The 14808-nt window shown below is 26.6% G+C and overlaps 1 protein-coding gene across 1 annotated transcript; it reads left to right on the forward strand.

Moving 5' to 3' along the window:
- Positions 1-7096: 7096 nt before the first annotated feature.
- Positions 7097-14404, forward strand: LOC114168695 (GABA transporter 1-like). Its single transcript, XM_028053603.1, has 8 exons — positions 7097-7185; positions 7310-7442; positions 9989-10219; positions 12092-12189; positions 12680-12866; positions 12969-13099; positions 13178-13411; positions 13972-14404. Exons 1-8 carry the CDS (start codon positions 7120-7122, stop codon positions 14350-14352), a joined length of 1461 nt encoding a protein of 486 aa, XP_027909404.1. The 5' UTR covers positions 7097-7119; the 3' UTR covers positions 14353-14404.
- Positions 14405-14808: the final 404 nt, after the last annotated feature.

The following is a 14808-nucleotide window of genomic DNA, read 5'->3' on the forward strand; positions in this document are numbered from 1 at the left end:
AAAAAGTAACTAACATATACAAGTGCAATTTTTTTTTTTGCGGGCCACGGACCAGCTCATCCTGTCACATTTTTGACCTGTGCAAACTGATTGATCTTTGTAAGTTTAAATAATAAAGATTAAGTTAAATAAAGAATAAATTTTTTATAATTTTAAAATGTATTTTCTTTTTCTTTCTGGAGTTTAAGGTTATTTTTCATCCATTCTTTTATTAAAATGCATAAATTAGTAAGTGATAAAGAAAGAAATTATATTATTTAATAAGAAAAATTGCAAGGTTTTTCTTTTTATATCTCAAGTCTTTTCTTTTTTTTTTTGCAAAAAGCATAAACAATTTTCTGGTTAAATACATTATGAGATGTTTTTTGGTACTGTTTGTACTCGGTTCTAGCTGTTTCTGTGCATGTAATCGACCTGTACTCTCTTATTCAAGATGAGAATAGGCCCAACTCGCCTGCATTGACAATAAAGGAAACTAGCAGGATAACTATCAATCTATAAATATCTATCAATAATTACTAATATATTTTTTTTCATTGGTAAATTCGTTGATAAATATCATGAGTTGGTGGTGTTCTTCCTCTCCTCATCCTCTTATTCTTCCTTCTCTTCCATAGTTGTCTTTCATCGACTCTTCCTCCTCTCTCTTATTTTTTATTCTTCTTCTTCCTCCTCCTCTTCTTCCTTCTTCTCCCTCATCCTCTTTTGTTTTCTCCACCTCCTCTTCTTTTGCTATGGTCTCCACTGCCACGACCACCTCGTATTTCTCTTTCTCCTTCTACTTCTTATTATCTTCTCCTTCTCACCCATCTTCATTTTATTTATCAATGAATTTAAAAAAATACAATTATAGCCAAATTTTCAATTCAAATTATTGGCTTTACTAACAAAGTTTAAAAAGAATTCATTACCAACAAATTTCAATGAATTTTACTATCAAAATAAAAGTCAGAATTTTAACACTCATTTTACTCACAAAACTTACTCACAAAAATATCCGCTGATAATAAAAATTTTAAATTATTGATAAATTTTACAGATAAAAATATTTGTTGATAATTAAAATTTTAACATATGTCGGTAAATTATATTTTACCAATAATTTTTTTCATCAATAAAATTCATTGATAATTATTATTTTACCGTTTTTTCACGGTAAAATATTATTCATAGTATAGTATTTTCTTGGATTATGTTAAAGTATTTATATAATAATTATATCATTTTTAAGCCTACTTTCTAAAAGTAAGTTATAACATTTTTGACTTTTTTAAACATTTGAAATAATTATTTGAAAAACATAGTTTTAGGTGAAAAAAAGTTAACGTGAAGGGTGAAAGTAGTTAGTTTTGACCGGTTAGTTTTGACATGTTAGAAACCTTTTAAGCTTCGTAGGTTGAAATTGATATTTTTATATTTTTTGGATATTGAAAAGTAGTTTAAAAGGTATAATTGTGATTATAAATGTGATTTTTAATGTTTAGTAACGAAATTGAATAAATAATTATTTTGGATATATGTTGTATGCTCAAGACCTAACCTATTTCTATTACCTAAACATATTAGATTCTTGACGTCACATGTAAAAAATACTTCATCCTAAAATTTGAAGGAAGAATTTCATTAACAAGCAAATATTGTTAATAAAGCAAAAGCTACAATAATTGACACAAATAAAATATATTTCAACTAAATTTTGCCATGCAACTCGTACTAGGTGTAACATCCAAAAAAAAAATTATAATAATAATATAAATAAATAAAATAAAAGATATATATATATATATATATATATATATATATATTGAATATTTTATGAAATTATAATTATCTTTTTCACATAATTTAAGAATTATTGAGGAAAAATTTAAAATATAAGATTAATTAGATTTTTTTTAAAAATCACTTATATATGAAATATATATTCAAATTAAACTATCAGACTTTATAATTGGAATTAATAATAAATGATTACCGTATAAGGTAATTCTGTTAAAGAAAAAAAAATTATATATATATAGAGAATAAAAGAGTGATAAGTAGATAACGTATTGAAAAAAAAATAATAAAATATGAAAGGATAACATGACAATAAATGTCACTTTATCATGTTACTGTGAGGGAAAAAAAAAAGATCTACGAACGAGTAATTGAATTGGAACGTAAAAAGCAAAACCAAAGGAAATGAGGTTAAGGTTGAACTAATGTAATCATTACAAATAGGAGTATAAATAGAATGAATAGGAAGAAAGGAGAGATATTGAGAACCAAAGAAGAAAAAAAAAAGAGGAACAGAAGAAGAAGCTCTGCGTGTGAGAAGGAAGAAAGAGGAGAAAGAAAAAAAAAGAAAAATTAATTTATCATCAAAGTCTTAGTACAACCTTGGTATAATTTTCACGATAAATAAGGTAAGGGAAGGAGACATCCATCACTTTATCTTTTTACTTTGATTATTTTTTTATCTATTCGTAATTATTTTATCTCGATATTTACCCTAAGTGAGGTGTCCCTAACCTCATTCTAAATTATATTTAGTTTCCAATCCTATTTATTTATTTATTTATATTCATCTCCAGTTATGCACTGGTCCTATTTATTTAATTTATATTTACTTTCATTTACTTATTTATATTTATCTCTAGTTACGTATTGACCCTTTGTATTCATTTATATTTATTTTAATTATTCATTGATCCTATCTATTTATTTATATAATTATATGATTTAATATTGAAATAAAATTTATGATAAATAAAGATTTGATTATTGTAGTTGGAGGTATGACCTTGGGGATTTAAACGAGTTAATATTACTCAAGATGATATGTTCTTGAGTTACTTTGTTGGCCATGAGCTCATTTATCCTGACTAGTCACTACAAAATTAATCAATATCTTTATAAAAGTATAATAAAAATTCAATTTCATGGATTTGGGAGAATTTTTATTTCATTTTATTTTATTATGATATGTTATTTTTTTTTTGTGATATTTGTCTCACTTCCCTATTTCTTTTGATTGTGTGCGAAAAACAAAATTTTATAACATTATCATAGATGGCTGCTCCGAACACGCCTGATCCCTTCTTCGCCGACATTGTGGCTGTTTTTCCGGGAAATGCATGGCAAACCAATGTAGTGAATAATTCTGTAACATTTCAGGGAACGGGAAACTCTACCATTACTTTTTTCTCTGCTCCGAATGCACCGATTGTCATCGAAGGACAGATCGGAGTTACCTTTTATTTACCCCCAACAGTCCAAGTGAATCCTATCCATAACATTTTCCCTCCACCTGTTTGATAAACCGCATATGAGGGGGAAACTGTAAATAAATAACCCTTCTTCCTCTTCTAGTGTAGGAAATATAAAATGTACTAAACAATGTGGATATAGGAAGTATATAATATTGTAAATATATATATATATATATATATATATATATATATATATATATATAAATGTGAATATTTTAAATATAATTATATATTAGTGTATAAATTTTTGCCTCTAAATTTTTATAAGTATACTGTAATAAATAAATAAATATAATTTTTTTTTCGTCACACTAGGCACTACGTCAATCAAAACTATTAATGATAATTTTATATACAAAATTGATATAAAAGTTAGGCAAAACAGATTTAAAAATAACTTCATACTTCTAGACTTCATTAATATATTCTCAATTATACTCAATGTGTTTAAAATTCAAATTGATGTTCAAACCGATAAAATTAGTAGATCAAATAATTGTTATTTAAGTTAGCAACTTACTAATTGTACTGCATGAATTAATATAAAAGAATATACTCTCTCGCTGTATTAATATTGTCACTTATAAACTAATTAAAAGAAGTGTAAGACAGAGAAAATGTGAGATTAATTGGAACAACTTCTAAGATTAATTTGATGATGTAAATATCAGATGAGTTACTTAACATACATTACATTATATCAAACATATATAATATTTGGCAAGTTTTTTTTTTTTTTCTCAATCAAGTTCAACAAGTCAATTCAACTAAAGTTTTAAGATATAAGACATGTAATATTAAATGTTAACAAAACTTACTAGAATTTATTTATTATTTTTGTTAGTTATTATTTACTTTCACTCTTAAAATGCTTCTTCTTATCAAAGGTCTTGTGATAGTTGTAAAAAAGTGTGTTAAAAGGGTATTTATTAAAAGAGACTACGATTACTTCCATGGTTTCTTCATGTTCAAGGAGAACTTTATTTATTTTTTAATTAAGTGACTTTTATTTCGTGTGCACACTAAAAAAAGAACTCAAATATCAAATAATTTTATGAAAACTTTTGGTTATTATATTACTTGCTCCAAATTGAAAAATAATAGAACTCGAGATTCATATGGTTGGTTGACTAATTTTCCCATGTGATTTTCAACGAAACATTTTATATAACCATTATCACCAAGTCTACAAGATGACTAAATGGGAATTTTAATTAACTTCAATCGTAACAAGTGTGTAACACAATAGACAATCTAATCTCTTTTACTTTAACATTTCTTATATCTAAACATCAATAAACATTAATGAAGGAATGATACGACCGACAATGATGACTTTATATTTAACTTAAATTAGTTTGTAAGATTGAGAAAATTATTTCTTGTTCAAATTCACAAAATTAGTTTGTGAGGGAAAGATCACACCTTATATATTATCATTTAATATAATGTTTAGTTGATGTGAGATTTTTAAAACACTTTTAACGAGGAGTGAACATCTCGAATGTGGATATTTATGAACAATCTAACAGAAGATAGTCAATGTATAGTGAAGGATCTTAAGCAATAATTTTAAAAATGGGCAAAATAATAAATTTAAATTAGTGTAAACAAATTTATCTTACTACACATCTTTATTTTTTACATGAATAAATGATGCGAAACAACTACATCTTCCTTGATTATGTTTGTAAGTTTTTTCATGAGGGGGAGATACCGGGATATTTGGTACTAATGAGTTGTAAACAAGTCTATATAAAAGACAAGACACCACTTCCAATTCAAAATATTAAAACAATGAGTTTATGAGTTATTCTACTTATATACTAGTCATCGTTCTCATTTTTATCTAATGTGAAACTTCGAACTCACCTTGAATTCTTAACAATCTCCCCTTAAGTGTGAATCTCTCCACATTGGGACACCTCCCTCTCAAGTGAGTATCTAATGGTGATCATTCATTTGTATTGTCATTCTAAAATAGGACACATTTTCTTGAAATGGAAAACTTTCGGTACAGGAACTCTTAAATTTTTAGGATCATTCACCTACTTTACATTGTACAAGTCCGAACTGTCAACAGGATGATCCATCGATTCTGATACCACTATAAGATTTTCATGAGGGGAGCATTAGGAGATTTGGTATCAATAAATTGTGAACAAGCCTCTATAAGAAATCAGTACATTACTCTCAATCCAAAACCTTAAAATAATAAATTTATGGATCCTTCTACTTATATATCATCTTTCTTAATTTTATTTAATATAAAACTTTGAACTCACTTTAAATTCCTAACAACATTCGTTCCTAACCATTTTCTTAAAGATAAAACTTAAATATGGTAAACATCGCAAGAGAGTTGGAAAACCAAGTTCACTCTTTTTCTTATAAATTCCTCTCTCTCTCTCTCTCTCTCTCTCTCTCTCTCTCTCTCTATATATATATATATATATATATATATATATATATATATATATATATATATATATATATATATATATATATATATATATATATATATATATATATATATATATATATATCAATATGTTATCCCTATCTACAAAGTACAGATGATGAAAATATAAATATTTTAAGAGTACTAATAAAAGTAGAAATTGACTTTTTTTTTGTGGTGATCTTTATTCTTTTTAATAATCTAAGAAATCATAAACAAATACCACTTAAATCCAAAATTTTGATTTATGACTACCTAACTCTTGTTGACTATAGCGTAACAACGTTGAACTTGTTTACCTACAGTACGACGCAAATCTGTGAAAGGAAAATGAAACTCATTCATCCAACTTTCATTAGGTGACGTCTTCAACTTGGAATCTCTTTCTCCAATTTGGATTCCACAAGTTGCTCGAACAAGTTTTCTTTCTTCAAAAAAATAAAATAAAATACTGAATTTGGTACTCTTGAACATGCTTTCCTATTTTAGTAACATATAATAAAAGAAAGATCAAAGCATCCATAATTTGTGTAAACATTTTTCAATTGCATTATATATAACAATAGAGTTGTTAAATTAAGTGTTTAATCTAATTTTTTGGTTGATCCTACGTATTAATTTTATTTAAGCTTGAAATTCTGTTCTGTGTTGTTTTTCTTGTCAATTTTTTAAGCCATACAATTAACTTTATAAAAGAAAAAAGTTGATAAAGGTTTTTTTTTTCTAAATTGTTTGTTTTTTTGATAAATTTAAATCATCATTAAAGTTAAACTTTTTCCAAGAATAGTCAATCGACTTTTAATATTATTTTTTTTTGGTAAAAAAGGTCTTTTATAAATTTTAACTATTAATAAAGTTGTAAATATTCCGTTTCAACCTAGTGCAAAAAAATATGAGATAGCAACACAACATATTCAATAAAATTTTTATTTATCTTTTAACTTAATTAAGTTTTAAAGACATTATAAATTTAAATGTTTTTAATATTTTGGAATGCGTGATCAAAATATTTGTTATTTTCACCTAAGTACTTATTTAATTTTGCCGTCATGGAAATATTGTGATTATTAGTTTTATCTTTTAATTTTCAATTCGTTCAATCAACATGCATCTCTCTTTTCTAAGTTTTTAGTTATTAATTAATTTCATTTGTTCTTAGACAGATAAGGAACGAATTGACTCACAAGTCAAAGAAAATTAAAAAGAAAAAAAAATATCAACGAAAAATAAAAAATATCAAATACATCATTCATTAACAACAAAAATTAAATATTACAAAAAAAAATACAAAATATTTAAAACACTTAAGAAAACAATTTTTGAACAAAATCTTACCATAAATGTTAACGAAAAAAGTTTTTTGTCGTATTAGCATTTGCATATTCATTCTCACTGTGGTGATATATGCACACGCTGAAGCCATTTTTGTCATCTGAACTAGGCTTGGGTCATAATATCTTCTATTTCCAAGTTGGTCATTTCATACTTGTCAAAATTCACACTGCTTTTTCTGTGAAAATACTCAGAGCTTCTGCTATATATATGCATATTGTGTTATATACTCTGTTCTCAATCACTCTCTTCTTCTGTTAAGGCCTTCACTGAGAAGAAACAGAGGATGGGAACTCTGTTTGCTGATGAAAAATCTGAGGACCCAAATGGTGTTCATCAACTTCACCACCAACATGATGCTGATGCAGGAGCTCTTTTTGTTCTCAAATCCAAAGGTAATAATAAACCTTTTATCTTATACTTCTTCAAAATCTCTTTTTTCTTCTGTGCTTCGCTTTTTATGAAACACCTTTTAGAACCTTACATAGGATTCTTGTTCTTCTTTCTTTCCCTTTTGTGCTGCACGGTTTTAAAAGTTTTGGACCTTCCAAAACCTTAGTAAGTTGTTCAGAAGCAGAACAGCAGATGAATGAATTTAAACTTTTTTGAAAATATGTTGATACTATGATATAGAATAAATTTAAGGTTAAATATGTGTAATAATTAAATTTTTACAAAGCAAAATTAAAATTTGTTTCAGTATCAAACTTTAGTATGATTTAACTTACAAAATTTAAAACTAAATAAATATAATCATTCTAATCAAATTATTTTAAATTTTTTTAATGTTATATAATGTTTTAGTTTATTGTTTAAACTGTTTATGTATCTCTAACACGTTTTAACTTATATAATATCATTTAATATGTAAAGAATTTTAAAAATTAGATTGATTTATTTTTAAAGTTTAAGAATTAAAATTATAAAATTTAAAATAAAGATAATTTCTAATGTTCTGTTTAAGTCTACGAAACAGGTGAGTTTTTAATCCATAAATTTAGTTAACAAAATTTAATTATTAGATGAGTATTGCCTAATTGATCTTGTTTTTCAGAGTTTTATAACTAAACCAACACTGTATATATATATATATATATATATATATATATATATATATATATATATATATATATATATATATATATATATAACCATTACTACTGTATAATTTACGAAAACAATAAACTTGATTAATAGATTATGATTTTCAAATTGAGCTTAAAAAAAGTATTGATTGATGATATATATTTAATAAGTATTGTGCACATGGTGTACTGGAATCTCTAAACTTTTAAGCACATTAACATGTGAGAGCTAATAATAATTATATAAAATTGCTGAATTGAATAAGATAGTAACCATTTCAATAAATTAAGTGGAGGAGGTTTAATGATTACCAAACCCTAGCTTTCAATGAATTAATGATTTCATAGTAGAAATCATTTCGTTGTTGTTAATGCTTTCCCAGCCGACTTTGATGAACCAAATGGCTGACTGTTTGGCTTTTCTTTTTTTTCTTTTACAACCAATCGTTGACTATTTGGTTTTTAGTGATGGAAGCACATGGCACGAACGACAAGCACTTAAGATAAGAAAAAAATTCTTCACACCATTCAAAAATGAATATTATCAGTGTTGAAAATTCTAAATGGAATGAATTTATAATGTATGGACGAAATTTTTATCTGATTAATTTTGTGAAGATAGTTAGATTTATATTTTAAGATTTTAAGTGGAGTAGAATCAATTTATAATATAGGGGCGGCAAACGGGTCAGCCCGGCCCGTTTTGGTCCGGTCCGTATGTGACCCGTCAAAAAACGGACCGGAACGGGCTGACCCGTCAAACAGAAACGGGCCAATAGTCACAACCCATCTCGTATAGGACGGGTTAACGGGCCGGATCGGGCTGGCCCGTCTAGTTTTTTTTATTTTTTGTTTTTTTTAATTAGTTTTCAAATTTTTTTAATTTGTTTTATTTTTTAAATTTGTTTATATATACATATAAATTATTATTAAAGTCATATTTAATCAAATAAAATATTATTTTAACTTTTAATTGATTAGTTAATATTTTTAATTAGATAAGTTAAAATAATTATTAAATTTACATATTAAATTATTCCATTATAACTAATAATTCAAACTTAATTTGTAGGTATTAATGATTTAAATTACAATACTATTATATATTTATACATTTAAAATATATAATCTAAAAAATTAATCTTTTTAATTATTTTTATTTTATTTTATTTTTTTAAAACGGACCAACGGGTCAGGACGGGCTGGCCCGTCAAGTTGACGGGCTGGACGGGACGGGCCAGAACGGGCTGACGGGTTGAAATCTTCAACCCAGCCCGTTCCTTTTAGCACGGGCTGACGGCCTGGCCCGTTGGGCCCAACCCGTTTTGTCACCCCTAATAATATATAAATAAGTATAAACTATATCTTATTTTTATAGAGTTAAATTAAATTTAAAGTTTTCATCTATTGTAAAGTCGTTATTTTATTTAATCACATGTTTGAGACATGTATGTTTATGTTGGGAATCTAAGTGTGAGTTTAAGTCTCACATTGAATAAAGATGAGAGAGTTGAGCATAATATAAGGATAAAGACTCATAAATCCATTGTCTTAAAATTTTGACATCAACTCATCCTCTTAAGGTTTTAGATTAAAAGAGATGTCAATTTCTTATGTATGGATTTGACTCATATATCAATGATGTTAAATCTTCCCGTTATTTTTTTTCACGAGAGTGTATTAAGTATTATACATCTATGAAATCAATTAATATTAAGTAAATGTAAATTTTATCCAATAAATCAATTTGATAATATTGGATTAAATTTAAAATCTATTTTTTTTAGTAAATTTATTTCCTTATAACTAGTGTTTTTATTATTTGATGAATTATGATATTGTTTGTAATTTTGCAGGTTCTTGGTTGCATTGTGGATACCATTTGACCACATCGATTGTGGCACCACCTCTTTTAAGTCTTCCTTATGCATTCACATTTCTAGGATGGACGGCTGGGATCTCATGCTTGGTGATTGGGGCATTGGTGACTTTCTATTCATATAATTTAATATCTAGGGTTCTTGAACACCACGCCCACAATGGAAAACGTCAACTACGCTTTAGAGACATGGCTCGTGATATTTTAGGTAACTCACCTTAACACTATACTCTTATGTTGTTTCTATTACATATCTTCAATTTTTATTTATTTTTTGTTTGTGTCTGTTATCACTATAATTTGTAAAACTAAGGATATTGAGGGTGACATGTGGGTTTTATTTAAGGTTTATTACATTAAAGAAAATATAGAAATTCATGAGATTATAATTTATGATTAAATATATTTTTATTCCTTAAATTTCCGTGAAACTTAGAATTAGTCTTTTTTCAAAAATTTTGACAAATTTAGTCCTTCATCTTTAAAAAATGTGTGAATTTAGTTCTTTTAACCAAATTTCGTTAAATTTATCTGACGTTTCAAGCATATTTTATGATAGTATTTAAATTATTTACACCGTTTGACATATGTCAGATAAACTTAACAAAATTTGATAAGAAAGGTTAAATTTATACATTTCTAAATATAAAAGACTAAATTGATATAAAATTTTGAAAAAGGACCAATTTTAAAATTCACACAAATTTAAGGGATAAAAACATATTTAACCCTATAATTTATAAACAAGTATTCTTAATTTGACTCACCGTGTGCTTGATTTCGTTATTTAAAGTTAGCTGTATTATTACGTTAGTCATTTTATCTTAGTGTGCATATGAAACTTTGATTAATTATCACTCCAGAATAACAACTCAAACAAAAAGTAAAGAATGGGATGAACTAATTAAGTGGAAAATTCAATCTTTAAAAAAATTATTATTTTTATTTCTGCACTAAATAATTAATTAATTAAAGGTTAGATAAAATGAATGTATAAATGAAAAAAATAATACTTAAATAAAAATAAAATTCTAAAAGGATTTCAGTAAAAGAACTGAAGGAATGTTTTAAACCTAACGCCCTCACTTTTCATTTCTTTTTCAATTAGCCAATTAAATTAAGAGTATTATCGTCTTTATTTAAGTTGCTTAATTCTTTGTACTAATTGGTAGTACATAAATATTTATTTTATACAATTAAAATTTACATTAAATAAATGTTTTGAATAAGAAGTCTATATTATAAATAGATAACAACTTTTTAAAATAAAAATTCAGATTTTTTGAAAAATAATTTATAATATGATACAAGTGTATTCTAATTATAGTTCATTTTCAAATATTTAAAGTTAAAAAAAAAAGACTATAAGAAAATGCTTTATTAGTAACCAATTTTAGTTATTGTTAGTCACTATAATGACCGATTTAGATACTAATTTAAAAAATAAAAAAAATTATCGGTTACTAAAATAGTAATTATCATAAATAAAAAATTATAATTGGTCACTAAATTGTTCATTAATTAATTAAAGACCATTTTAAAAATTAAGTCATTTTGGTAGCAAAAATCTAGGTAGCTAATTTTTAATTACTAATTTTTTTTGTAGTTAAAATCATGGTAGCTAATTTTAAAGACCACTCTAGTGACCAATTATATTTTTGTATTCATAATAGTGACTATTTTACTAACCAATATTTTTTACTTTGTGAATTGATATCAAAATTAGTTATTATAGTGACTAACAATTTTTTGCCACTAAAATTGATAACTATGAAATATTTTCCTTTTGTAGTGATAGATGAAAGTATATATATATATATATATATATATATATATATATATATATATATATATATATATATATATATATATTTGAACAATAGATCTTTAAAACATTCTCAGATAATTGTTCTAGTTAGTTCATAAAAATGACTTTTTACTCGTCTAAATAAAGTGTTATTGAGAGAGTGTATTTTTTTCTCTGAGACTATAGTAAAAAAATATTTGGTGCATTTAAGCTTTTATTTTCGTTTATAATTCTTCGTTCTTGGTTTTAATAATGTAAATCCAAACTTGGCAGGTCCAAGATGGGGTCGTTATTTTGTTGGCCCAATTCAGTTCGCTGTTTGTTTTGGTGCTGTAGTGGCTTGCACTCTGTTAGGAGGACAATGCATGAAGGTTTTCATAAACTTTTCATCCCACTTATTCTTCTCTATTCAAGTCAAAAACTATATTTAATATTATACACTTTTCTGAAGAGTACAAATCTTGTCTTATTAATAAATTTTATAAAATTGAGTTAAACTTAAAGTATATTTTTTAATATATTTTTAAATTAAATTAATTTAACTTATTTTATTTTAATAAGATTTTTTGTTTGTTAGTTTATCAAGTTACCTATTATACGATCATCCTAGTCTCAAGTTATATATATATATATATATATATATATATATATATATATATATATATATATATATATATATATATATATAAAAGTTCATAAACTATTGTCTTTAAGGTTTTGATTAAGGTGACATGGATCCCTTATTTATATTAGGCTTGTATCTTTCATTATTATCATGTCTTGGCAAATTCTCTCTCAAAAAAAAAAAAAATATTGTTTATATTCTTTGTTTTTACAAAAAATCATATTGATGAAATGCAGGCAATTTACTTGTTGTCAAATCCAAATGGGACCATGAAACTTTACGAGTTTGTAATCATATTTGGATGCTTCATGTTAATTTTGGCTCAAATCCCATCTTTTCACTCACTTAGACACATTAATCTATTGTCCCTCATTCTCTGCTTAGCCTATAGTGCTGGCGCTACTGCTGGTTCCATTTACATTGGTAATTTCTCAAATCTTCTTTTGGCAATTTAACAATTTACAATTTATGCTTTTAGCAATTGAATCATACCTTTTTGGTTTGGAATTCACAATATTGTCTCAGGAGATTCATCAAAAGGACCAAAAAAGGACTACTCTTTAAAAGGTGACACTGAAAATCGCTTATTTGGAGTCTTCAATGCAATTGCCATCATTGCCACAACCTATGGAAATGGAATTATTCCAGAAATTCAGGTGCTTTATTGTAATAAAAAATAACCCCATTTTGTTTCATTAATTTGTGCTTAATTGCATTTTCTTCTGTGGTTGTAGGCAACACTAGCACCGCCAGTGAAAGGGAAAATGTTCAAGGGACTATGTGTGTGCTATTTTATACTTATAGTCACTTTCTTTAGTGTGTCTGTTTCTGGTTATTGGGCATTTGGCAACGAATCTAAAGGCCTCATATTAAGCAATTTTGTGGACAATGGAAACCCTCTGGTGCCCACATGGTTCATTTACATGACCAATATTTTCACTATAACACAACTATCAGCAGTTGGCGTGGTAAGTCACATCCTAATTCAATCATCACCACTTAATTTGTTTTAGAGATATAAATCTTCTCGAGGATCTTTTAATCCAAATATTATATATCAACTAAAAAATTATTGTTGGAAGTCTCACATTTGATGAGAGATAAGGTCAATTTAAAGTATACAAGTGGATGCAAACTTTACCTTACAAATGGGATGCAAACCTTATCTTACAAGTCAATTTTGTGGAGTTGAGTTAGACTTAAAGTTCACTTCTTAACATGACATCAATTTAATATTTGTTGATAAAGCCAATTTAGAGTATATAAGTGGGTGCAAACCTCATCTTTATTTATATTACTTATTTTGGCATACTCAATAGTTAGTCGTGTAAACATTGATTCCTCCTTTTAACCTTCTAGATGTCTTTTAAGTATAAATCCGGGATCGAATTTCACAATACCTCATATGAATGCAATGATTGACTTTAATGACGAGAGTCGTCCGACTTGAAATAGAAACACTACTTAATTTCTTTTATTTCTATTTAATGTGATTCCTAACAAAAACAATTATTGAATTTGAATTCAGGTTTATTTGCAACCTACAAATGAAGTGCTAGAGCAAGCATTTGGAGATCCAAAAAGCCCCGAGTTCTCAAAACGCAATGTGATCCCGAGAGTGATTTCTCGATCATTAGCTATTACTATTTCAACCATTATAGCAGCCATGCTTCCCTTTTTTGGAGACATAAACTCTCTTATTGGAGCTTTTGGCTTTATCCCTCTCGATTTCATCTTGCCAGTGATTTTTTACAATTTCACATTTAAGCCATCTAAGCGAAGCTTTATTTTCTGGTTGAATGTAACTATTGCTGTGGCTTTTTCTGCATTGGGAGCTATAGCAGCAATTGCAGCAGTTAGACAAATTGTTATTGATGCAAAAGATTATCGATTATTTGCTAATGTATGATCTCTTTTTCATTTCACCATCTAATAAAATTTGGTAGTTCAATTTTTATATATATACACAGGCAGTGGCAGATCTAAGACCCTAAGTCAGTGGGAACAAGTTAAGTGATGTATTTGTACACTCTTAACTACACGGAGGTCTATTATAGAGCAACAGTCAGCGGATTCAAGTATATAAGATTAAGAGGAGAAAAATATTTTTTTCAGATACTTAGTAAAAATTTTAACAAAATTTTAACAAAACCAAAGGGTGCACCTGCACACCCTGGTGTACACGTTGGTCGATTAATCATCGTATTTTTTGTTGTATAAACCTTTGAACAAAATGTTATCTTTATCCTTGAATTATAAAATATAGAAGTCTTTGGGTTTCTTTGACTTGAAATCGGATAATTTGTGTATAGGTAAAATAACCAATTTGCTAAGATATCAATGCTTTTTCGATCCTATGAATTAC

This window comes from Vigna unguiculata, chromosome 11 (assembly GCF_004118075.2).
Source record: "Vigna unguiculata cultivar IT97K-499-35 chromosome 11, ASM411807v1, whole genome shotgun sequence".
Classification (NCBI taxonomy): Eukaryota; Viridiplantae; Streptophyta; class Magnoliopsida; order Fabales; family Fabaceae; genus Vigna; species Vigna unguiculata.